General features: G+C 42.7%; 1 protein-coding gene across 2 annotated transcripts in view; it reads right to left on the minus strand.

Moving 5' to 3' along the window:
- LOC309557334 (syntaxin-binding protein 4-like) overlaps nucleotides 1-26,340 on the minus strand; it is a 143,349-nt gene that overhangs the window by 56,488 nt on the left and 60,521 nt on the right. For both annotated transcript variants that reach the window (XM_082260008.1, XM_082260009.1), the window contains exons 2-5: nucleotides 20,497-20,570; nucleotides 14,919-15,014; nucleotides 11,503-11,572; nucleotides 7,458-7,532 (exon numbers count right to left, since the gene is read on the minus strand). In XM_082260008.1, the coding sequence (XP_082116134.1) occupies nucleotides 7,458-7,532; nucleotides 11,503-11,572; nucleotides 14,919-15,014; nucleotides 20,497-20,570 (315 nt within the window). The remainder of the gene's footprint in view (nucleotides 1-7,457; nucleotides 7,533-11,502; nucleotides 11,573-14,918; nucleotides 15,015-20,496; nucleotides 20,571-26,340) is intronic.

Here is a 26,340-nt window from a genome sequence, read left to right on the forward strand (position 1 = left end):
TACAGATGGAATTTTGCAGCTGCCATGTCAGTTATGAATGATAAAATACACTTTTTAGGTCATCTTTTGCCTGGAATTTATTAGACAAGTCCTCAGTATTTCAAGGCAGGTTCTCTTTATACCCTAATTTCTGCATATGTCCTTGAGTCGAAGGACGTAGAACAGTGTCCTAAGCCATGAATATGTCTTAAGCTTAAATCGGTTTGTAGAGGCGACTGGACGTCACTGGCTCCCTCCTGGCAAGCGATGCCAGTTTGCGCAGATGGCAGGCTAAATTAGGATAAGGTTCAGAAGTCGGCTTCAGACAAGATAAGCGGGAGGACTCTGGGAGAATTAGACTCAAGTTTTCTAGAAAGTCTACAAATCCAAGATACCATAACCTCGCTAAGGAGGGAAACAGCTGTTCCCATTTCTCCTACACCCAAGGACGACACTGCTCTACTCTATTCCAAACCAAAAGCCCACTTAAAGCGCCGATACGGAGCTGAAACATTTGTATACTAAATCATTAAAGTGTAATGTAGATCCTGTGTGTTTTAGGGGGGTTAGGGGATGGCAATACAAGAGAGAGGAAAGCTTTTCAGAAACAATTTCACCATGCTATTTCCAGGGTGCCCTTTCCAAGCATCTACTTGCCAAGAGGTCTGCACCTCAGTCTCTAGAGCCTCATGCCTGTCAGAGCGTCTGTAGGGACCCCGGTCTAAATGTAATGTAGCCAGCTTGAGCTTTGTTTATGTTATCTGGGATCCTTGGGTTTCTCCTAAGCCCAGGGGCTTTGCTTCGGTTTGCTTATGAGACATGTTCTCCAGAGAACAGAGTGAGATGACACAATGTATTGGGTTCTGAATATTTATTCTGCCCTGGCCAGTCATTGCGTTGGCCAATCACTAGGTTTATTCAATAGATGTGGACTGGGGAATTATTTTTAGAGACCTTCTAGAAGGGTCCTTGCCCCCAGGCTTTGCCTGGTGAGGATGTGTGTAACAGAGTCAAATCCTTCTCTCCCAGGCTGCAGTCCGGGGAGGGTGTAACTTCAGAGAGGTCCAGTCTTTACCTCCTATGCCCTTTCCTGGAGGGGGAAGCCAGAGTTCAGAAAGGGTTTATTGTTTTCTAGCTGCCCATCTGGACCTAGAGTGTCCTAAACTGGTCTTCGGCAGAGGCCAAAAAACTGAAAGGTGGACACCCATCCAGGCCTACAGAATCTACACTATCCTGCTACAAATGTGTAAAGAGTGTCAAAGCTGGCCTGTGCTGAGGTCAAAAGACAATAAAGATAATAGGCCGTCTGGGCCTAAAGGCTGCACTGAGAAGTCTATTGGGCAGAGGGGTTTTGGCTGATTTTTTTACTTTTTTTTTTTTAATCCTGTACTCTTAACCCTCTCTCCCTAAGACTATTGAGTTAATAAATTAAAACAAGAGGATTAAAAGCGTGTAGCCATTGGTCAGTGAGTCATTTGGGTGTAGTTTTACGGCAGGTCACCTTTAGGAAGGTAGGAGACCCCCAAGAAAATACAGCAGTTTCTAATGGGTCTACACACCCAACTCAACATATTTCTTCTTGTCATGGACAGTCCCTCAACATGGGCTCAGCACTAATCCACTAGTGCCTCCCTAGTTCTAGAGAGCAAACCACCCATTCCTCTCTCTTTAGGCCCCTTTAATTGTGGACAGCACAGTGGCTAAATGGTTAGCACTTCAATTCGTACCATTGCCAGAAGGTTTGCTGTGTGTCCCAGCACAATCTCAAGAGCATGGAGGAAATTCCAGGAGACAGGCAGTTACTCTAGGACACATGTGTCAAACACAAGGCCCGCGGGCCAAATCCGGCCCTCCAGGCCATTTCATGTGGCCCTTGCACCTCTCCTGCAGCTGCAGGAGAGCTCAAGCCCCTGTACTTTTTGCTTTCTAGCAATGCCTACAGCTTCTTCCCAGCAGCTGCACAAGATAAGGGGGGTTTACTGTGATGTAAGGGAGGGTGAGGGACTCAACTTCTGATGGTGGTGAGGCTCTTAACATCTTATATGAAAGGTGTTCTGTTCAGGTGTCAGAACTAAGGGTAGGTTAGATGGTCAGTACAAAAATATAGGGATTCAAAAGTAAAAAGTAAACATAGCAATTTATTGTGAAATAGTATTATCTTGAGTACATTTCCGTACAGATATAGGCTCAGCCTTTTATATGTGACCAGTATAAACACAAAAAACATACAGAAAAAACAAGACATACAACGTGAAACATTAAACATTTAACAAGGTACCGGCCGGTGCATAATATGACATCATTAGGGTATTTATAATCAAAATTAAATCATTCTGGCGGTGTACACCGTTTTTATATTCTCCTATGATGCGTGTCTGTGGACTTGTGGGGGAAGTTATTAATCAATAGTTTTTTGCTTGAAAAAGCAGGGTGGGTGGGGGTCCGGGGTGTTGGGTAGCTGGAGTAGTTCCTTCTCCACTTAGGGTATTTACACAATCCGAGGTTTTGGCAGTATTTTTTCTCCTTTACTCCGAGTCTATTCTATGACTCGTGGTTGGATCGGCAATTGCCTAGATTTCTAACTGCTTCCCTCTCAAGGTGTAAATGGGACGTCAGGTTTCAGCGGGTCATTGATTTGGGGATAGCTCGTATTAATGTTGGGTATGTCCTTATTGAGCTTATTGTTTTAGGAGGTTTTGCAGAGTGTATCTCCTTTTTATGTTTGCGGCATTGGTGGAGGGGTGTCAGGTGGTTTGAATGTCCCGCCGTTTCTCGGGGACTATGCAGAGTGTGTGTCTGTGTGGCTATATTGCGGAATGCCTCAGTATTTGTCCCCGCCTCATCAGAGACACTCTGTCAGCCGAACGGCTGATTCTTCACCCCTCTTCCTGGACGGTTTTGTGTTTTCACTTACCTGACCTCCGACTCCTTGCCGCACTGCTCTGTCTTCTGTCCTCCGCTGAGATGCCGCTGAAGTGCCTGGTCCGTGCGTTGCTTCCGATCCTCCGGCTCCGAGTAGCTCCCCTGCTGTCCACGTCTGTGACACTCGTTTGTTGCACTGGTCGGGAGTGATGACGTCAACGCGTTTCGCTTCACCGATTGGCGTAGCTTCGTCTGGACGTAATTACCCAACACCCCGGACCCCCACCCACCCTGCTTTTTCAAGCAAAAAACTATTGATTAATAACTTCCCCCACAAGTCCACAGACACGCATCATAGGAGAATATAAAAACGGTGTACACCGCCAGAATGATTTAATTTTGATTATAAATACCCTAATGATGTCATATTATGCACCGGCCGGTACCTTGTTAAATGTTTAATGTTTCACGTTGTATGTCTTGTTTTTTCTGTATGTTTTTTGTGTTTATACTGGTCACATATAAAAGGCTGAGCCTATATCTGTACGGAAATGTACTCAAGATAATACTATTTCACAATAAATTGCTATGTTTACTTTTTACTTTTGAATCCCTATATTTTTGTACTGACCATCTAACCTACCCTTAGTTCTGACACCTGAACAGAACACCTTTCATGTATGCTTGCCCTGGTTAGGTCAGACAAGTATTATTTAAATACAGGGACCTATAACAGCAATTTATAACCATATGCTCCTTACCCTCACCTTATATGCTCTTAACATCTTATGTAAGGGTAGGGGATGCTCTGGACATCTAGTCCTACAGATACAACCGGCCCTTTTGAGGGCAATCATAATGCTGGTGCGGCCCACGATTAAATTTAGTTTGACACCCCTGGAGATCTGGATGGGGCTGTAGAAGGTACATAACCCATCAGCAGGACTGGTATTTGTTCCTTTGTGCATGGAAGAACAGGTAGAGCATTGCCAGAGCCCAACAAAATGACCTCCAGCAGGTCACTGGTGTGAACATCTCTGACCAAACAATCAGAAACAGACCTCATGTGGGTGGCCTGAGGGCCCGACATCCTCTAGTGGGCTCTGTGCTCACTGCCCGGCACCGTGGAGCTTGATTGGCATTTGCCATTGAAAACCAGAATTGGCAGGTCCGCCACTGGCGCCCTGTGCTTTTCACAGAAGAGGTCTCGTGAAGCCATTGAGAACATTATGCTGTCTGGAACATCGTTCAACTTCAGCATGATCAGTTTGGTGCTAGGTCAGTGATGGTCTGTGGAGGCATATCCATGGAGGGACACACAGACCTCCACAGGCTAGAAAATGGCACCCTGACTGCCATTAGAAATTGGTATGAAATCCTTGGACCCATTGTCAAACCCTACTCTGGTGCAGTGGATCTTGGGTTGTTTCTAGTGCACGACAATGCCCGGCCTTATGTGGTGAGAGTATGCAGCCAGTTCCTGGAGAATAAAGGAATTGGTACTATCGAATGGCCCCCATACTCGCCTGACCTAAATCCAATAGTACACTTCTGGGACATTATGTTTCCGCCCATCCAACGCCACCAGTTTCAACCTCAGTCTGTTTAGGAGCTCAGTGATGCCCTGGTCCAGATCTGGGAGGAAATACCCCAAGACACCATCCATCGTATCATTAGGAGCATGCCCAGTGTTGCCAACCTACCAGGATGAAATTTACTGACACGACACCCAAAATTTACCGGCACAGCCAAGTTTTTACTGGCATTTTACAAGAGTTACAAAACTACAGTTTAAAGTGCAAATTACAGTATTTAAGCTGCAAACAAGTACAATATGCAAATAGTAATGTGATTTAAAGTGAATATTAAGGTAAACATATTGCTGTTATTTTCAATATAATAACGGCGGATTATTTAGCCCATCAGTTTTTGTCACCTATATGTCCTACTGGAGAGATTTCCCCTTAATTTGTGTTCCATAGCCACCACAGAAAGTGAGGGAAAATCCCAGGTAGGCGCTAGGATTACCAGAATTTATGTCCCCAATTCTAAAGACCCCCTGTCTCCATCACACCATAACCTTCTGTCTCCATCACACCATCACCTTCTGTCTCCATCACACCAGTGGCGTCTCCAGCTTTCATATTTAGGGGGGGCACATGGGGGGACGGGGACAAAAGTAGCGGGGCCAACAATAAAATACAATTAAGCCATCCCCTCATTACAGAGCCTCCATCATAGCCTTGTCCAACAATGGGCATCAAACGCATAAACATGAAATATTCTGAACAATTTGTCTGGAATATTTCATGTTTGTGCGTTAGATGCCCATTGTTAGGAAGATTTCATGTTTATGCCTTTGATGCCCATTGTCAGGAATATTTCATGTTTATGTGTTTGATGCACATGTGCAGTTCCAAGCAGACCCCGATCACAGCTTTTTTTTACTGGAACTTTTCTCTTTTACGGGCAGGGAGAAAAGTGCCTTGTTTTTATGGGGTGCCCGTAAAAAAGAGGCGGTTGGCAACACTGACCATACCCCGACATTGTCAGGCATTCATACAAGCATGTGGGGGCCAAACAAACTACTGACTACCATTTTGAGTTGCTGCAAAGAAATTTCAGAAAAGTGGACTAGCCTGCTGCATAATTTTTTCACTTTGATTTTGGTGGGTGTCTTTGAATTCAGCCCTCTGTAGATTGGTATTTTTCATTTCCATCAAACGATGTGGCATCCTTTTGTTCCTAACACATTACCCAGTCCATACCAGCATAGATCCTAACACATTACCCAGTCCATACCAGCATAGATCCTAACACATTACCGAGTCCATACCAGCATAGATCCTAACACATTACTCAGTCCATACCAGCATAGATCCTAACACATTACCCAGTCCATACCAGCATAGATCCTAACACATTACCCAGTCCATACCAGCATAGATCCTAACACATTACCCAGTCCATACCAGCATAGATCCTAACACATTACCCAGTCCATACCAGCATAGATCCTAACACATTACCCAGTCCATACCAGCATGGATCCTAACACATTACCCAGTCCATACCAGAATAGATCCTAACACATTACCCAGTCCATACCAGCATAGATCCTAACACATTACCCAGTCCATACCAGCATAGATCCTAACACATTACCCAGTCCATATCAGTAGAGATATCCAGCATGATATTTTTCCCCATTGAGATCTGATGTGTTTTCAAAGTCTTCCTTTATTTTTTAGGAGCAGTGTACAATATATGTGTAAAGCACTGCATAAAGTTAAAACACTAAGTACCCGTAATAAATAGAAATTCCCAAAATGGACATCACTAGATCAGACTAACCCAACCCCAGATTAAAATGACCTTCATGCTCTCCCACTGATGCTGACCAAATCCAAACTCCCAATATCTCTATAGCCAATCTCAACGCAGTGGGCAATTGTCCACACAACTTGGATGCTCTTCTGCAATGTTTCTCTTCCAACGTTCAAACTTAATACTCCCTCAGTTTTAATTCATAAATAAATGTAACAGTGATCATATCAAGCAGTGAAAAGGGAATACTTGGGTGTTTGAACCACCAGTGATCTGGCAAATTCCAACTTGGGAACCCCTTTACAGGATGGATTATTTTCTGCGCATCGCCAGTTAGAGATGAACCAGTCCACTTTTGTGTCCCCTGCCCAACCTCCTCCCACCCAAGCTCTATTTTGGAGTGTTGACTTCCCACCCACTGAAGCTGATTTTGAGTCTCAACTGTTTAGTAACTTTATAGGACTGCATGAATAAATTACTGACATTTCACTATAGACAACAGTGGTATCAATTTTCAGAAAACCTTACTCTTTTATAATTAAAAAGCCAACTTTGAGCTCCAGTCTAATGACCTTGCCTAAGCTATGATGATATCATCAGTCTGCTGCAGGCAGGAGGAAACGTTTCCTTAGTCTCTTCTTCCCCAGTGATCAGACTGTATATTGTAACTTTGTAACAAGCAAATGGGAGGCTGCAGCACAGGGCTGATCTGTGTCAGACACAACCAAGAACTGAACAGGCACAAGGAATTACATAAATGTGTCACCTCTGAGTTCCCAATCTCAGTCCAGGATGTAGATGGTAACCCTAGGTGATGTCTGAGCAAAAATGGCGCTATCCTTCCAAACACAAAAGTGGAGGGAAGTATTGTCAGGGGAGTACTGTGACCTCTGTGAGGGGTCATAAATACTTGGAAGTGTTACATTTACAAATAACTTAGCATGTATGCATTTAACATGAAAAATATGCCTGATGATAGATCCACTTTAGCCGTTAGTAAAGTCCAAATAAAAGCATCTACAGTATATCACAATGATGGTGGTAGCCATACCACCATGTTCTGTGCTTTCATTTTAAAATATGATTGAACCCAGGCTTGCTCATTTCAAATGTATGTTGGGGAACAGTGGGGGATGGACAGTGGACACTGGACAGACCCAACTCACTGCTCACTTCCAGGTTCAGATGAACTGACTCACTCAACACTATAATAATAATTCACTATCAATCATTATCCTGATTGAGTTAAAAGGTAGACATAGCAAAGAAAAATTAAATATGACAATTACCTTGCCTCATCGTCCCGAGCAATGATGAGTCTCATGTAGCTGGTGGCTGACGCAGCTCGCAAAATGTCTACAGCTCTGTGAATAGGAAACACCAATGAGTGACAGCAAAAGTTGAATTAACAAGCAGCAATAATGATGGTGCTAGTGATATATAAAACATACAAGAGGAGAGTAAAAGCAAATGTGGAATGACTCCAAACTGCTTTACTGGTTCATCATAGGAACATTTTCGGCACCAGTTCTCAAAAAGGATATCGGGGAACTGGAGAAAGTGCAGAGAAGGGCAACCAAACTGATAAGAGACATGGAAGAGCTCAGCTATGAGGAAAGATTAGAGGAACTGAATTTATTCTCTCTTGAGAAGAGGAAATTAAGGGGGGATATGATCAACATGTACTGTATATAGTGAACTTGGTGTTGAGTTGTTCACTTTAAAGGTCAAAACAGAGGACAAGGGGGCACTATTTACATCTAGAGGAAAAGAGATTTCATCTCCAAATACGGAAAGATTTCTTCACCGTAAGAGCTGTGAAAATGTGGAATAGACTCCCTCCAGAGGTGGTTCTGGCTCACTCAGTAGATTGCTTTAAAAAATACCTGGATTCTTTCCTGGGTGTACTTAATATAAGTGGGTACTAATATTTATAGGTAGAGTTGATCCAAAAAATATCCGATTGCCTCTCGGGGGATCAGGAAGGAATTTCTTTCCCCTGTTGTAGCAAATTGGATCATGCTTTGCTGGGGTTTTTCGCCTTCCTCTGGATCAACTTCGGGTATAGGGTTGTGTATATGGGATTGTATGGTAGGGTTTTATTTACTGTTTTTTTTTTTTTATTGGTTGAGCCAAATGGACTTGTGTCTTTTTTCAACCTGACTAACTATCTATGAATGTATAAAACTGCCAATGCATTTCGGGGGCCAACAAGACTCACCCACTTCATCAGGGCTCAGTGAACATTATAGCTGCAAAAATCGCTTACCTGTTCTGCAGCCATTACAGTCCGGTCCCATGATGAGCTGTCAGCAGCGGCTTCAGTGTGTATGTGTGTGCAGGAGAGGCAGCTGACAACGGAAGCCCCATAGTAACTCTATGGGTGACATCACTTCCCAGGCATTTCCCAGCCGTTGTCGGTCCTCTCCTGCACACAACATCCGCTGCTGGAGACCAGACCAGATCGACTTCAGAAGAGGTAAGTACAGCGATTTTAGCTTTAAAGGGCTGGGTAGATTAGTCTTAGAATATGGCATAGAGAAGGATTAGAGTTAGTTAGTTTTTTTTAGAAGGTTTTACCCCCTTCATAACTAGGGAATTTTTTTGCTATTCGGCACTGCGCTACTTTACCTGGCAATTGCATGGTTATGCAATATTGTACAAATGAAAATTACAGTAAAACCTTGGATTGCGAGCATAATTCGTTCCAGAAACATGCTTGTAATCCAAAGCTCTCTTATATCAAAGTGAATTTCCCCATAAGAAATAATGGAAACTCAGATGATTCGTTCCACAACCATTTATTCATAAGTCTTTCAGTTTATAGTCCATATAAAAAAGATTATAGCATTGCGATAGGTTATATAACCATAAAATGTCCATCCACAAATAGCCGCTTCCACAAGGCGATTAGAAGCAAAATCCAGCAGGAGCTACAGAGTATCAGAGAAGAGAGGCGCCTCTAAGTGTAGCAATATGGTTCCATTTAATGAAGGTACAACATTTAGCAACTCACATGGTTGATGAATAAAACAGGCACATCTAAGTATGCAGGCATCCGGGGTAAAGCTGTCCACATAGACTATCTTCTGCACTGCCGGCTGCCAGTCTGTAATCCTGACCGGGAAGACCACCCTGCAGTAAAGCGATCTGAAAGCGAGGGGCAGCATGGAAGGGATGACGTAGATGGCGGTGCGGAGGATGGTCTATGTGGACAGCTTTAGCCTGGATGCCTGCATCCTTAGATGTGCCTGTTCCAATCATCAATCATGTGAGTTGCTAAATGTTGTACCTTCATTAAATGTAACCATATTGCTACACTTAGAGGCGCCTCTCTTCTCTTTTATACTCAGCTGTGACTTGAGGCTACTTGTATATCAAGACATCGCTTGTATATCAAGTCAAAATTTATTTGAAAATTTTGCTTGTCTTGCAAAGCGCTCTTAAACCAAGTTACTCTCAAACCAAGGTTTCACTGTATATAATTTTTAAAAACAAATAGAGATTTCTTTTGGTGGTATTTGATCACCACTGTTTTTTTTTTTGTTTGTTTGTTTTTTTTAATATAAACAAAAAGGAAAATTAAAAAAAAAAAAAACAACGTGTTTTACTATTTGCTATAAAACACATCCAATAAAAAATGTAAAAATTAAATTTCTTCATAAATTCAGGTCAAAATGTATTCTGATACAGGTCTTTGGTAAACAAAAAAATCAAAATAAGTTTATAATGATTGGTTTGCTTTAAAGTTATAACGTCTACAAACTATAGTATACTGTATATACTGGAATCTTTTATATCATACTAATGGCAGTCATCAGCGACTTATAGTGGGACTGTGATCCCACTATATCTGACTCTAAATGACACTGGGTGGGAACTGAGTAACTGCACTGACATCACCAGTGACACCAATTTAGTGATCAGTGATAATACTATACACTGTTACTGTACTAATGACTCTGACTGGGAGGGGGATAACATCTAGGGGCATATAAAGGGTTAACTGTGTGCCTAACAATGTTTTATATGCGTGCTGCTTTTACTTATAGATGTGGCTATGTTTTCTTTTTGCTTTGCTCTGCGGTGCGGCTCTGTGTACAGAGCCCTGTGTTGGTAATAAACACAGGGCTCTATACTGTGACTTGCTAAGCCGATCAGCAGGTCCCAACCATAAATCATTGGCTGGAACCTGCTAACCGACTTCTGCTGTAGCAAATGGCAACACAGACGGGGTTGCCTACCCAGAAATGCAGGATTATGTACATGTTCATGATCCAGAGCAGTGGGGCTGCCATGCCGCCGTTAACAAGGCTTTGATGGACTAAAATCAATAATCAGATCTTTAGTTTTCTTGTAAATAACAAGAACAGTTGTGCAGCATACATCAGTAAAAGCTGTACAGTACACTAAAGTTCTATCCAATTATCCATTTAACTGAGTCCATCTAAGTCTTGATAAAATTCACTAGTTCACTAAGCCCTGATGAAGTCCTGATGAAGTCCTGATGAAGCCCTGATGAAGTCCTGATGAAGGGAAGTTTTGTGAGCCCATAACACATCAGCTGTTTTAAGATGAACATATGATCTGGTCTGGCACTCCTGTTGTATGTTCTATTCTATGAATATTCTATGAATATTCTGGGTTTCCTCCTGGAGGGGGACCTTGTTTTATGTGAATAGCCTTTCGAGAGCGAGTCAGCTCTTTACATAGATTGGTTTCTGCAACCTTCTCAAAAAATAGGTATTGGAATCCCAGCACCTCTTGATGTCTTTTTGGGGTACTAGTGATATGACAGGTTAAAGGTCCCGTCCTAACAAAGGTGGGGATGAATTTATAGACCTAGCCTTCTCCCAGTGTTGTCTTACACCCAAACTTGTCAATTTGTGAGTTGATTAGGTGATTAGTTTTATTGACATTTACCCTATTGATTTATATGAATCATATCACTTGCTATGGACTGTTCTAAATTTTTAGTCCTGCATCTTGGACCTCAGTCCTGCTGATGTTGTGTCCAGAGCCATGCCCTGGAATCACCCTTATTTGAGGTACTACTGAGCATGCGCAGTAGCTAAATAAATTACTCATTATGGTAATCGGTGGCCGCACATGGGCTGTCCCTGCATAATTAGAGCCAGGGTTTGGATGGGCAACTCTAGGGCAGGATCTGGGCAGGACTGCCCAGCCACTAGACAGGCCAGAGACTAACTGTAGCCAAGGTTACCTATGTCCCAGGGACTGGGACTGAAATGTTGGGAAGTATATCTTGCACATATTCCACTGAACTTTAGGACATACAAACCCCTATTTGTGCAGCATGACCCCGCCCCTTACCTCTCATTGGACACTCCCAGCAAACTTTCTCCATTCACTTCCAGAATTTGATCTCCAGGCTGGAGCCGACCTAGATAAAACACACAAGACAATCATTCAGAGCAAAGCTTGGAGAATAAATTAAAGCATCATGAGAAAAGCATGAAGAGCTGCCAATAGTTAAGTCCCTTTGAAAATGTTACTTAACTGGCTGTGTCTTGCTTCAGAATTTTTAAGTCAGGGACCAGGCACAAAAGTTTCCAGGCAAAGGAGTTGAGGAAAATAAAACATGATTCCTCAGCTCTATAGTTCTCAGTCAGTATTAAAGCCAGTGCAAAGACAGCCAGGCTACTAGCCCTGCCAGGAGGACAGGTCAGACATGGCAGCCTCTGTATTCAAATCATGATAAGTCACTTTAATATCTGCCTTTTTATGTTGCAGTTCATTGGCTGATAATTCGGCAACACCTTAATGATGTCCAGGCTGTCTGACCAGGTCTGTTACTGACTGCTGAATACAGAGCTGAGTAATGGCCACACCCCTCAGCACAAGTGTCCTCACAAAGATGGAAGAGGAAGAAGGGGGCGTTTCTGGCCAGGTCTGTTACTGACTGCTGCTTACAGAGCTGAGTAATGGCTACACCCCTCAGCACAAGTGTCCTCACAAAGATGGAAGAAGGGGGCGTTTCTGATCAGGTCTGTTACTGAATGCTGATTACAGAGGTGAATAATGGCCACACCCCTCAGCCCAAATGTCCTCACAAAGATGGAAGAGGAAGAAGGGAGCGTTTCTGACCAGGTCTGTCACTGACTGCTGATTACAGAGCTGAGTAATGGCCACACCCCTCAGGCCAAATGTCCTCACAAAGATGGAAGAGGAAGAAGGGGGCGTTTCTGACCAGGTCTGTTACTGACTGCTGATTACAGAGCGGAGTAATGGCCACACCCCTCAGCACAAGTGTCCTCACAAAGATGGAAGAGGAAGAAGGGGGCGTTTATGGCCAGGTCTGTTACTGACTGCTGCTTACAGAACTAAATAATGGCAACACCCTCACCACAAGTGTCCTCACAAAGATGGAAGAGGAAGAATGGGGCGTTTCTGGCCAGGTCTGACTGCTGCTTACAGAGCTGAGTAATGGCCACACCCCTCAGCACAAGTGTCCTCACAAAGATGGAAGAGGAAGAAGGGGGCGTTTCTGACCAGGTCTGTTACTGAATGCTGATTACAGAGGTGAATAATGGCCACACCCCTCAGCCCAAATGTCCTCACAAAGATGGAAGAGGAAGAAGGGGGCGTTTCTGACCCGGTCTGTTACTGACTGCTGCTTGCAGAGCTAAATAATCGCCACACCCCTCAACACAAGTGTCCTCACAAAGATGGAAGAGGAAGAAGGGGGCGTTTCTGGCCAGGTCTGTTACTGACTGCTGCTTACAGAGCTGAGTAATGGCTACACCCCTCAGCACAAGTGTCCTCACAAAGATGGAAGAAGGGGGCGTTTCTGATCAGGTCTGTTACTGAATGCTGATTACAGAGGTGAATAATGGCCACACCCCTCAGCCCAAATGTCCTCACAAAGATGGAAGAGGAAGAAGGGAGCGTTTCTGACCAGGTCTGTCACTGACTGCTGATTACAGAGCTGAGTAATGGCCACACCCCTCAGGCCAAATGTCCTCACAAAGATGGAAGAGGAAGAAGGGGGCGTTTCTGACCAGGTCTGTTACTGACTGCTGATTACAGAGCGGAGTAATGGCCACACCCCTCAGCACAAGTGTCCTCACAAAGATGGAAGAGGAATAAGGGGGCGTTTATGGCCAGGTCTGTTACTGACTGCTGCTTACAGAACTAAATAATGGCAACACCCTCACCACAAGTGTCCTCACAAAGATGGAAGAGGAAGAATGGGGCGTTTCTGGCCAGGTCTGACTGCTGCTTACAGAGCTGAGTAATGGCCACACCCCTCAGCACAAGTGTCCTCACAAAGATGGAAGAGGAAGAAGGGGGCGTTTCTGACCAGGTCTGTTACTGAATGCTGATTACAGAGGTGAATAATGGCCACACCCCTCAGCCCAAATGTCCTCACAAAGATGGAAGAGGAAGAAGGGGGTGTTTCTGACCCGGTCTGTTACTGACTGCTGCTTGCAGAGCTAAATAATCGCCACACCCCTCAACACAAGTGTCCTCACAAAGATGGAAGAGGAAGAAGGGGGCGTTTCTGACTAGGTCTGTTACTGACTGCTGATTACACAAGCTAAGTAATGGCCACACCCCTCAGCACAAGTGTCCTCACAAAGATGGAAGAGGGAGAAGTGGGGAATTTCTGACCAGGTCTATTACTTACTGCTGCTCACAGAGCTGAGTAATGGCTACACCCCTCAGCACAAGTGTCCTCACAAAGATGGAAGAGGAAGAAGGGGGCGTTTCTGACCAGGTATGTTACTGAATGCTGATTACAGAGCTGAGTAATGGCCACACCCCTTATCCCAAATGTCCTCACAAAGATGGAAGAGGAGTAAGGGGGCATTTCTGACCAGGTCTGTTCCTGACTGCTGATTACAGAGCTGAGTAATGGCCACACCCCTCAGCACAATTGTCCTCACAAAGATGGAAGAGGAAGAAGGGGGCGTTTCTGACTAGGTCTGTTAGTGACTGCTGATTACAGAGCTGAATAATGGCCACACCCCTCAGCACAAGTGTCCTCAAACAGATGGAAGAGGAAGAAGGGGGCGTTTATGACCAGGTATGCTACTCACTCCTGATTACAGAGTAATGGCCACACCCCTCAACACAAGTGTCCTCACAAACATGGAAGAGGAAGAAGGGGGCATTTCTGACCAGGTCTGTTACTGACTGCTGATTACAGAGCTGAGTAATGGCCATACACCTCAACACAAGTGTCCTCACAAAGATGGAAGAGGAAGAAGGTGGGGTTTCTGACCAGGGCTGTTACTGAATACTGATTACAGGGCTGAGTAATGGCCACACCCGTAGCACAAATGTACTCACAAAAACGTTTATGGAAGAGGAAGAAGGGGGCGATTCTGACCAGGTCTGCTACTGAATGCTGATTACAGAGCTGAGTAATAGCCACACCCATCATCACACTTAGGGGAAAAAGGAGGCTTTTCTGACCAGGTCATTAACTGAATGCTGATTACAGAGCTGAGTAATGGCCACACCCCTTAGCACAAGTGTCCTCACAAAGATAGAAGAGGAAGAAGGGGGCATTTCTGACCAGGTCTGTTACTGACTGCTAACTACAGAGTGCACTGGATCTAACTCTGGTGGCTTCTGGCCTGCACAGTCATATTTAGATGCCCTGCATGGCTGCTGTAACAGTTTATGAAAAAAAAAAAAAACAAACTGTCAGGACAATGCACATTTTAATTTATTTCAACAATTGAATGACACACTAGGACAATGATATATGCGGAACATACCGTCATTAAAGGCCACGCCTCCAGGGAGAATTCTTTTCACATACACTCCGTATTCTTCTCTGCTAAATTCCCGCAATCCTCCAATGACCTTGATTCCTGTGGGAAAAGTTTTATGTTAACAGTTGGTTGTTATTACTGACCTCTGCTTCTAAAAATGCCAGTTGCCTGGCTGTCATGATAATCCCCTAGCTTCAATACGTTTCCCAAGCCACTGACCCGGAACAAATATTCAGATTAGCAGCTCTGACATCCTGCTTGATCCTTGCCACTGGTTTGTAGAGTATTAAAGCCATATGTTAAGCGTTACAACCTAGAAACTGTCATTAAATTCATTGTAATTTTCTTGATTGAGTTTTTTTAATTAAAGCCTATGTTTTTTTATGTAGTATGCTGACATCTAATGGTGCTTTCTGGCTACCACAACTTGTTTATTATTATTATTTTTGATATCTTTCTCTGTCCTCCTGTTTAGTACTAGTTTTTTTTAGTCCTAGCTAGACCCTCCTCACTTCCTCCATGTTCCCTCAATCAGTGTTAGTAACTTGTAGAGACAGGGTTCAGGAAAGTCATTGTCTTTTTACACTTCAAAAGACTGGAAAAATATTCTTTGTACTGCAATTAGCTAAAATAAAGTAAGCTGGGTTCAACTTCTGTGTCTTATTGAGTTAAGCTGCATGTGGATGGTGCCAAGTCAGCAGGTGACCGGACAGACTGGATCTAAGAAGGTATGTCAATCCATAAACTGGCATTTGACCCTGAACAAGGCCGTTCAAGTGACGCTTTTTTTTATTTTCAATTCTACTCTTTGTGGGTGGTGGTCCTATGTGATGGATCACTGTATGTGAGTGCAGGGCGCTGTGGAGATGCCCCCTTAGGGGGCAGATCACTGTATGTGAGTGCAGGGGACTGTAGAGATGCCTCCTTTTGGGGGAAGTTCACTGTATGTGAGTGCAGGGCACTGTAGAGATGCCCCCTTAGAGGGCAGATCACTGTATGTGAGTTCAGGGGGCTGTAGAGATGCCCCCTTAGGGGGCAGATCCCTGTATGTGAGTGCAGAGGACTGTAGAGATGCCCCCTTAGGGGGCAGATCGTTATATGTGAGTGCAGAGGACTGTAGAGATGCCCCCTTAGGGGGAAGATCACTGTATGTGAGTGCAGATGACTGTAGAGATGCCCCCTTAGGGGGAAGATCACTGTATGTGAGTGCAGAGGACTGTAGAGATGCCCCCTTAGGGGATGGGCCTTTGACACCCTACACTCACAGGACATCCTCAGTCTACCAGATTGAATGGTGTTGATTGTCAGTGGCCCTGGAAGACTGAGGACATCTAGTGGTGAAAAGATGTTACTGCGCGGGACAGCACAGGGGAGGAGTTGTGAATTTTTTATTTTAAGCAAATGCTAGGGGATACATTTTATTAAAAAAAAAAAAAACAGTAATAACTATTGTTATGGTAAATAATGTATAAGTTATATCTCAGTGAGCCTATAGTGTTCTGCAAAGAGATAAAATATCCTTTCCCTGACTGCTGGACATGGAGCTGTTATCTATTTCTCTCTTTCCGCCAGATAATCTCTTTATGTGACCTTCCCGGTGATGCGGCCACTAAATTGTATTTTCATCTTTCCTCTTTCTAGGTTATGTTTCATAATACATGCTCTCATACTGATTCCTATATCCCATTTTCATTCTCCCATCGCTGCCTTAATTGAAATAATGGTTTCATAGTCCCTAAACAATCACAATCACAAATCCTCTTATATATACTGGGTGCTGCCAGACAACTAAATCCAGGACGATTAGGCGGAGGGGCGATCATTTTACCTTGTGGGCCCTGGAAACCCCTGAATCCTGCCCGCCATAGAGGAAGGGCACAGCCAACAAAGGTCAGGGTTCACTGCCATTCATTATTGGACATGTTGGTAATTTTAAGTACTAACATATTTCTGTATAGAGGTTTTATATTTATATTTAGATTTTTTTTTTTTTTACACAGAATCTATAAATACTTTAAAAGTCTTTAAATATAATCATCTTAAAGCTAAAGTTTAATCTGCTTATATTTTGCCTTTCCTGGTCCCCTTCCCCCATGAGCATGCTGATGGCATACTAGGGATGCACCGATAACGGTATCAATGCTGATATCCTGTTTTTTCACTAGAACTCGTATTCTGGGAAATGCTGTCAATACTGATATAGAACAGCTAATTTCCCCAAAAATTTAGAAAAATTGGCAGGGTATCTATCCTAATAGGTAATACAGAATCCACAGGAGGAAAACAATGGGGAAACGGGACTATGCGATACCCAATGATGTAAAAAGAAAACAAAAAAAAAATAAAATAAAAAACAAACAATAGCAAAAAACTATAATATAAAATTATATAAACTTTATTAATAAAAATGACCCAACAGCAGCATAATGCATAAGCTTACAAGGATATATAATAAAAAGTATATAATTGATCTATTAGCTGGAATTGTCTGCAAGAGGCCCAAATGGGAGAAATGCAGTGGCGTATGTGGACTAGGAGACCCCAACGCGTTTCAACATACCGTCTTCTTCTGGGGGTAAGAATGTCCACTTGACAAAAATCTATTTATTAGTCACAGTAAAACATACATAGATATAAAGAACGGGACATCCAGCTGTGTGTCAAGGGCTCGTTGGTAGCAGCCCAAGAACAAATAACCAAAGTCCCAAATTCACTGCACAAGGGATTAAATGACAGACCGGGGACCAATGCTCTCAATACCGATACTTTGCGGTGTTATTTGCGTCAATACAAAATGAATGGGCGCAAATACAAACGGAAAAAGAATCGCTGGTGATTTGAACTTGAGTGCGGTGCGATTCCTGTCCAAATCGCATTGTATGTGTGTGTGTGTGTGTGTGTGTAGCACCCTCCTAGGTAGGTGCTAGAGAGAGAGAGTATAGTTTTGAATCCTGTCTGCTTACCAGAGGGATTGCAGGTAAATCTATATTGTTCTCATTCTGTCTGCAGAGTGTTTCACGCTGGTCCAATAGGGAGGCATATTAGACAGTGGGAGGAAACCTGACAAATGAGTGCACAGGCATTTGGTACAGCTCTGGTGATTTGGCAGAGGAAAATGCCTCAGTGCATGCTGGGATACTTATAAATGCCAGGAGCACATATGCTCAGGGTCTTTTAGCTGGAGAGCAGAGTCCTGGAGGGAGGGGGTGGCTGCCTCCTCCTCTGTAGATGTGCCATGCGACCTCAGGTGGTCGATCTGAGGGCCTAAAGAGTTAGAGAGGAACCCAGAGGTCCTGTAAAGCTGACTAGGAGAGGAGACATTGGAAGGGTTTCATTCTGCAGTACAGTTAGTACAGATCTGTGTCAAGGGGTCTGACCTGAGGGGGGCCACCCCTGCAGCTAGAAGAGTCAGTGGATGAGTGTCAGCAAACGGGATGCTAGAGAGTATCCTGAAGATAATGTAGATCACCAAGTCTATTGCTGAGAAAGAGCAAGGAGACTTAACCCTTTCCATACATGTGGCAGTATGGTTAAAGCAGTGGGACTGTTTCCACAAGCAACCCAGTGAGGCCAAGTGAGAGTTGTCCTTATCCAATGTATATATTTCCAGTTGGAGTATCCCACTATTCCCTTCTCCCATCCAAGTTCCACAATAAATACTAAAAACCAATACCTTTAGACTGTTTATTGAGCAACGAGCCATTGGGAGTAAGAATGAATGTGTGAAATGTACCCTAAGTGACTGTTTGCTGATAATCAGAGGAGGCCCAACAAGTCATCACACAGCAACAGGGCCGGCTTTCGGGGTGTGCGAGCTGTGCGGCCGCACAGGGTGCCATGGGCAACAGGGGCGTCGTGCAGCCATCACAGCTCGCAGATGATCAGGCCGCACAGCGGGAGGTAAGCGGCAACCGCGGCCTGGAGGTTCAGTGTGGGGGTCTCTGATGTAAGGGGGGCTCTGTGTGGGGGTCTCTGATGTAAGGGGGGCTCTGTGGGGGGGTCTCTGATGTAAGGGGGGCTCTGTGGGGGGAGTCTCTGATGTAAGGGGGGGCTCTGTGGGGGTCTCTAATGTAAGGGGGTCTTTGATGTAAGGGGGGCTCTGTGAGGGGTCTCTAATATAAGGGGGGCTAAGTTATTAGTGATCATAAAATAGAAAAGTAAAATAAAGTGCAAAAAAGTGCAAGAAAATGTGCGGGGGGGGGGGGGTGTCACGCGCTCGGTGGGGGGCGCCACAGGATTAGCTCGCACAGGGCACCTGAACACCTAAGGCCGGCCCTGCACAGCAAACCCTACAGAGACAGTGCTACGTGTATGTGTGTGTTGCCTCTTGGGAGGAGTTATGTAAGAATTAAAATGCTTTTGCTAAAAGGTGCCAGTCTGCAGCAATGGGCGTTCCTGAGCATACTGTATTTGCATGTAGAACTCCCTTGATAATGCCCACATACAGTATCTCACAAAAGTGAGTACACCCCTCACATTTTTGTAAATATTTTATTCTATCTTTTCATGTGACAACACTGAAGAAATGACACTTTGCTACAATGTAAAGTAGTGAGTGTACACCTTGTATAACAGTGTAAATTTGCTGTCCCCTCAAAATAACTCAACACACAGCCATTAATGTCTAAACCGCTGGCAACAAAAGTGAGTACACCCCTAAGTGAAAATGCCAAAATTGGGCCCAATTAGCCATTTTCCCTCCCCGGTGTCATGTGACTCGTTAGTGTTACAAGGTCTCAGGTGTGTATTAAATGCTATAACTTTCGCGCAAACCAATCAATATGCTGTAAGCTTATTGGGATTTTTATTTACCAAAAGCATGTAGCAAAATACTTATCGCCTCAAATTGAAAAGAAATTCGATTTTTTTTACATCATTTTATTGGATGTGTTTTAGAGCAGAAAGTAAAAAATATTGTTTTTTTATCTCAAAATTGACGGTAGTTTTTTTGTTTATAGCACAAAAAATTAAAACCGCAGAGGTGATAAAATACCACCAAAAGAAAGCGCTAGTTGTGGGGAAAAAACAAGACATAAATTATTATTTGGGTACAGTGTCGTATGACCAGGTAATTGTCGGTTAAAATAACGCCGTGCCGTATCGCAAAAAATGGCCTGGTAAAGAATGGGGGTAAATCTTCCAGAAGTGAAGTGGATAATGTAAATATTTAATCAAAAATTTTGCAAAAAAACAAAAAAATACTAAATACCTTAAAAAGAGAATATAAAAATACATTAATAAATTAAACTAACGCAGTGCCATATTGCAAAAAATGGACTGGTCAGGAAGGGGGGTAAATCTTCCAGAAGTGAAGTGGATAATGTAAATATTAAATAAAAAATTTTGCAAAAAACAAAAAAATACATTAAAAAGAGAATATTAAAATACATTAAAAAAATTTTAAATAACGCAGTGCCGTATCGCAAAAAATGGCCTGGTCAGGAAAGGGGGTAAATCTTTCAGAGGTGAAGAGGATAATGTGAAAATGCAATAAAAAATATTGCAAAGAAAAAAATACTATAAAAAGAGAATAATAAAATACATAAAAAAATAAAAAAATAAATAAATAAAAATACATCACCCAATCCATTGGCGCAGTCATTGAACTCCATGCAGTACACAGCTCTGTCTATTCCGTAAGGACCCATTAGTGTCCTGTAAAAAACAAAAGTCATAAATTCAGTACAGTCATCAGATAGTTCCTTTAAAAAGGCGGAGTCATGCATGTAGAAATCATAGAGAGAAAGAGTATTATTTCAACAGACAATTCCTCTTCTAGCCATAATCTCCATAATTCCAAATTTCCTTTGCTGTACATTTCTGCTCATCCATTTGACTCATAATACTGAGCCACGGGCTCTGCCTTGGTAGAAAAGTTTGTATCTGACATTAAAGTGTACCTGTGGGGGATTTTTATTTTCCATCCGTAGTTACTAATCCAGTGTGAAGGTACCTGGAGGCTCCTGCTATTAATAACACATAGGGATAACAAATAACGGTTTGCTTTACATTCCACAATAAGTAACAAATAACTGTTACATTGTAGCAGTTTGGATAGTTAGTTATTTTTTTTGTTGCCTGTGTCCTGCTGGGGAGATTTCCCCTCACTTCCTGTCCTGGTGACACAACAAGAAACAACATTTTTGCTCTGTACTAAGTCCTGTACTTAAATCAGAAAAGCCTACAAAAGTGTACAAAAAAAAAAAGTGTAGAGAAAAGTGTACAGGAAAAAAAAAAGTGTAGAGAAAAGTGTACAGAAAAAAAAAGTGTAGAGAAAAGTGTACAAGAAAAAAAAGTGTACAGAAAAAAAAAGTGTAGAGAAAAGTGTACAGGAAAAAAAAGTGTAGAGAAAAGTGTACAAGAAAAAAAAGTGTAGAGAAAAGTGTACAGGAAAAAAAAAAGTGTACAGAAAAAAAGTGTACAGGAAAAAAAAAGTGTAGAGAAAAAAAGTGTAGAGAAAAGTGTACAAGAAAAAAAAGTGTACAGAAAAAAAAGTGTAGAGAAAAGTGTACAGGAAAAAAAAAGTGTACAGAAAAAAAAGTGTACAGGAAAAAAAAGTGTAGAGAAAAAAAGTGTAGAGAAAAGTGTACAAGAAAAAAAAGTGTACAGAAAAAAAAAGTGTAGAGAAAAGTGTACAGGAAAAAAAAAAGTGTACAGAAAAAAAAGTGTACAGGAAAAAAAAGTGTAGAGAAAAAAAAAGTGTAGAGAAAAGTGTACAGGAAAAAAAAAAGTGTACAGGAAAAAAAGTGTACAGGAAAAAAAAAGTGTAGAGAAAAAAAGTGTAGAGAAAAGTGTACAAGAAAAAAAAGTGTACAGGAAAAAAAAAGTGTAGAGAAAAAAAGTGTAGAGAAAAGTGTACAAGAAAAAAAAGTGTACAGAAAAAAAAAGTGTACAGGAAAAAAAAGTGTAGAGAAAAGTGTACAGGAAAAAAAAGTGTAGAGAAAAGTGTACAAGAAAAAAAAAAGTGTACAGGAAAAAAAAAGTGTAGAGAAAAGTGTACAAGAAAAAAAAAAGTGTACAGGAAAAAAAAAAAGTGTACAGGAAAAAAAAAAGTGTAGAGAAAAGTGTACAGGAAAAAAAAAATGTACAGGAAAAAAAAGTGTAGAGAAAAGCCTGGCGCGCTATGGTTCATGAGGTCACGAAGAGTCGGACACGACTAAACGACTGAACAACAACAAGAAGTCCTGTATTATCTGGACCTCATGCACACAGGAGCATGAGGCCGTATAATGTAAACTGCGGGTGTATTTCCACTCCTGTTGCTGCATACAGTTGACCATAACAGTAAATGTGCTTTATGCATTTTTCAAACAAAAAAGTAGACAGGCTGGTGCTTTGGACGTCAGCTAAAACAACGTTTTATTGCAGCATATGATCAACAGTCAAATAAAAATCCAACGCGTTTCGGCAATCAGGCCTTAATCATGGCATGAGTGAGGCCTGATGGCCGAAACTTGGATTTTTATTTGATTGTTGTTCATATGCTACAATAAAACTATGTTTTAGCTGATGTCCAAAGCACCAGCCTAATAAAAATCCAACACGTTTTGGCCATCATGGCTTGATTAAGGCCTGATGGCCGAAACGCGTTGGATTTTATTTGACTGTTGTTCATATGCTACAATAAAACTATGTTTTAGCTGACTTCCAGAGCACCAGCCTTTCTCTTTTTTGGTATGGATTACATGGAGGTTTACAGAGACCTCACAGCCTGGGTGCTGTGTGTTTGAGGCTCACCAGACATTGCACAGAAGGTAGTAGCTCTGATGCACCTGTTCCAGTTTATGCGTTTTTACCCATAGCTTCCAACTGTCCCGGATTTGGAGGGACTGTCCCTGATTCGGAACAAATTCCTCTGTTTGAATGCGATGCGGGAACCTGCAGTGGATTTGCAGAGTTCCCGCATCGCATATATGTGAACCAGCACTAAAGGAATAATAGTGTTAAAAATAAAAAGCACTTGTAGGTTTAACTAATCTTTTTTTTTGTATAATTCTTCTTCAAGGGGGCGTGGCAGGGGGTGTGTTCTTTGCCTACATACTTTTGCTAATAGGTGTCCCTCATTCCCATCTCAATATTTTGGGAGGTATGTTTGCACATGTGTCCTGCAAATTTGCATCTAGGTTTGTATGCATGTACGCATGCGTGGTTTTACAAAGTAGCTGCGAAAAGCAGCATACAGCCCATTAACTAGTGTGGTCAGCTGTATGCGAATCCTGGACATGGAAATGTAGCCGGGAGGGGACTTCCATTATCTGAAACTGCAGGCTTGCTTTCTAATCTCAGACTGTCTCTATGAACCCCTAGTGTTGGCCTCAGGTTTCATGCATTATACTCTTGAGATTGGGAGAAAGGTATTGTGGGAACTGTAGTCTTCTAAAAGGATATTACTGCACTGCTGAACTGTTTAAGAACTACACCTCCCAGCAAGCGATGGGTTCCAGGGGAGAATTGTGGGAGAGACTATAAAGGGATCTGCTGAACAGGCCCACGCTCTCTTGCTTCCCGGGATCCATTGTGTGTGCATCAGTCTGCCGCAAAGGGAGTGGACTGCGGCCTACTGCACACCACCCAGCTGTCTGCAGGCTCAGCCCAGGCAGGGCGGATGACCATCGCTGCATCGTGGACATCCCTGCAGTATCGCTGATCGAGTTGGAGTCGGCTGGACTCACTGAAACAGCAGAGCATGGCCATCTCAGTGTCTCACAGCGTGGAGAGCTGCCGCTGCCTGTTCTTCCAGGACCCATAAGAGGGACTTCAGGAGTGGTGGGAGAGCACCTGCTCAGAGTCCAGTTACCAGTTACTACAGTTTCTCTTCACTCTACATCTGGATCAGTTAGTGAACCATTGATAATCAGAACCAGCTCTTCTGTTTTGCCTGTTTCACACTGTGCTACACTGGGGAATCATTTGTTCTTTGAGCTCCAACTGCCGGTGAAGATCTTAGCAAGGCCTTGCCAATTGAACATTGCTATATCATAGCTCTGAAAGGGGACACATTATTGGTATCTAGCTTACCCCATCTCTCATTAGGATACAGATATTATAGGCCAGCCCGGGGTTCCCCTTCAGTAAAAGCATTTCCCATAGCAGTGTATAGCTATCTGAGAGATTCATTCACTTACTGCAAGATACTGTGTATATTTGCTGTATTTACTTGTTATTATAATTGCTTATTCACTGTTCTTTAGTGTTATTTCAACTGAGCCCTGGCTGTTTATTCAGGGCCTAGTTTATTAATACTCTTTTCAAGCCTTTTCCTTGAGTAAAGCTGAACTAGGGAGGTAAAATCTATGTGCATTGTGTCAGTGTGTCATTTAAAGGTATACACAACATCTCTGAACATAGAGTGTCAGGAGGGCTGGACGGTTCACAGGGTCAAAGCGGCACAGAAGAACATACATTTACCAGCAACCCTCAAAGTCGGCAGTGCTACAGAAACATACCCGCAATTTACATTATAAAACTATAAGTGATATAACGGAAAGTAGACCTAAAGACATAACTTTTTTTTATTCATTTTGGAAAGAGTAAGGGAGGGTTATAACCCCTGTTCGTTTTTTTTATTGCCCTCTGTGTCCCATTGGAAAGATTTCCCTTCACTTCCTGTCCCATAGCCAAACAGGAAGTGAGAGGATATCCCTCTAAAGTGCGAAAATCCCTCATACTAGTGTCCCCATTGGAAGATATCACCTCTTTTCCTGTTCTGGTGACAACCCAAAATGTGGGATTTTCTTTCACTCAAGACATAAAGAGAAGGTGAATCTGGGACACAGACAGCAATAAAAACCTGACAGGGGGTTTAACATTCTGCTATATAACTTTCCCCAAAAAAAAAAAAAAAATTAAAATCACATTTTTTCATCCTTTCAGGCCAATTTGTATTCTGCTACATATTTTTGGCTAAAAAAAATCCCAATAAGTGTATTTTGATTGGTTTGCGCAAAAGTTATCGCGTCTACAAACTAGGAGAAAGATTTGTCATTTTTATTGTTTTATTTTTTTTACTAGTAATGGCGATGATCTGCGATTGTTATCGGGACTGCGACATTGCAGCAGACAGATCGGACCCCTGACTGACATTTTTGACACTTTTGGGGGGAACCAGTGACATTACTACAGTAATCAGTGCTAAAAATATGCACTGTTACTGTAATAATGACACTGGCAGGGAAGGGGTTAACCTAGGGGTGATCAAAGGATTAAATGTGAGCCTAGGGGAGTGTTTACTAACTGTGGGGGGAGGGACTTGTGAAATGATCATAGAGACCTGTGATCCTATATAGAAGGATCACAGGCGATCTGTGATCGTTTCAGAGAGAAGAACGGTCTGCTGTGTTTACAATAGCTGACCGTCCTTCTCTCTCAGTGGGGAGTGATCGCGGGTGCCCCACCCTGCTCACCCCCCAGCACCCTGCTCACGACCGACTTCGCGCATGAGAGACAGTTTTTACTGCGGCGGGCGGTTGGGAACCAGTTAAACACTTCCCAGCCGCCCCATAGCAGATAAACTGCTACAAGGCGGCCATTCTGTGCAGAACCATGTATAAATATATTTATAGATATACGTGATTCTGCACTTCCGCTTAAGTGGCGTGCACGCGCCGCTTCTGCTGTGATTACTCACAGCAAAAGCCAATCTGCTGGTACGGGGCACTGGTTGTCCGCTGGCACCCGCCAATCATAGGGCAGAGACACAGGAGGGAGCTCTGCCCACGTAAAGGAGGCAGATCTCCGTTCTGATGGGAAGGGATGGATTTTGTGTCCCTGCAAAGCAAGGAATAAAATCCATCACATCCCTTATTAAAAGCAGCACATACTTTACCCAAAAACACTGGCTAGACACACAGTTAACACTTTAATCGCCCTAGATATTTAACCCCTTCCCTGCCAGTGTCATTAGTACAGTGACAGTGCATATCTTTTAGCACTGATCGCTGTATGAGTGTCACTAGTTCCCACAAATTGTAATCTAAAGCCCGTACACAGGATCCGAAAATCGGACGATAGATCGTAAGTTTTTCTCTGCATGCTAGCCGCATATCGAAAATGAAGAATTTACTAAAATTCCCCTACGACAGAATAAAAAATCAGAAGTGATGTAATGTGTTGCTATAATATATTTGTATTGTATTTTCAAACAACAACTGTATTAAATGAAAATCCTACGACCTGGTATCATACGAGAAAAATGTTCGTGCTTGTCCGATCAGATAATATCGAATGAAATGTCGTGATTGGCTGTCGAAAGCTGTATACTATTTTTCATCCGATTTTCTGATCGTGTGTACGGGCCATTAGTGTCCGATTGTCCGATGCAATATCGCAGTCCCGCTATAAGTCACTGATTGCCGCAATTACTAGTATAAAAAAATAAATAAATATGAAAATGGCATAATAACTTTTGCACAAACCAATTAATATA

Source organism: Pelophylax lessonae (assembly GCF_965119305.1).
Source record: "Pelophylax lessonae genome assembly, chromosome: 6".
Taxonomy (NCBI): domain Eukaryota; kingdom Metazoa; phylum Chordata; class Amphibia; order Anura; family Ranidae; genus Pelophylax; species Pelophylax lessonae.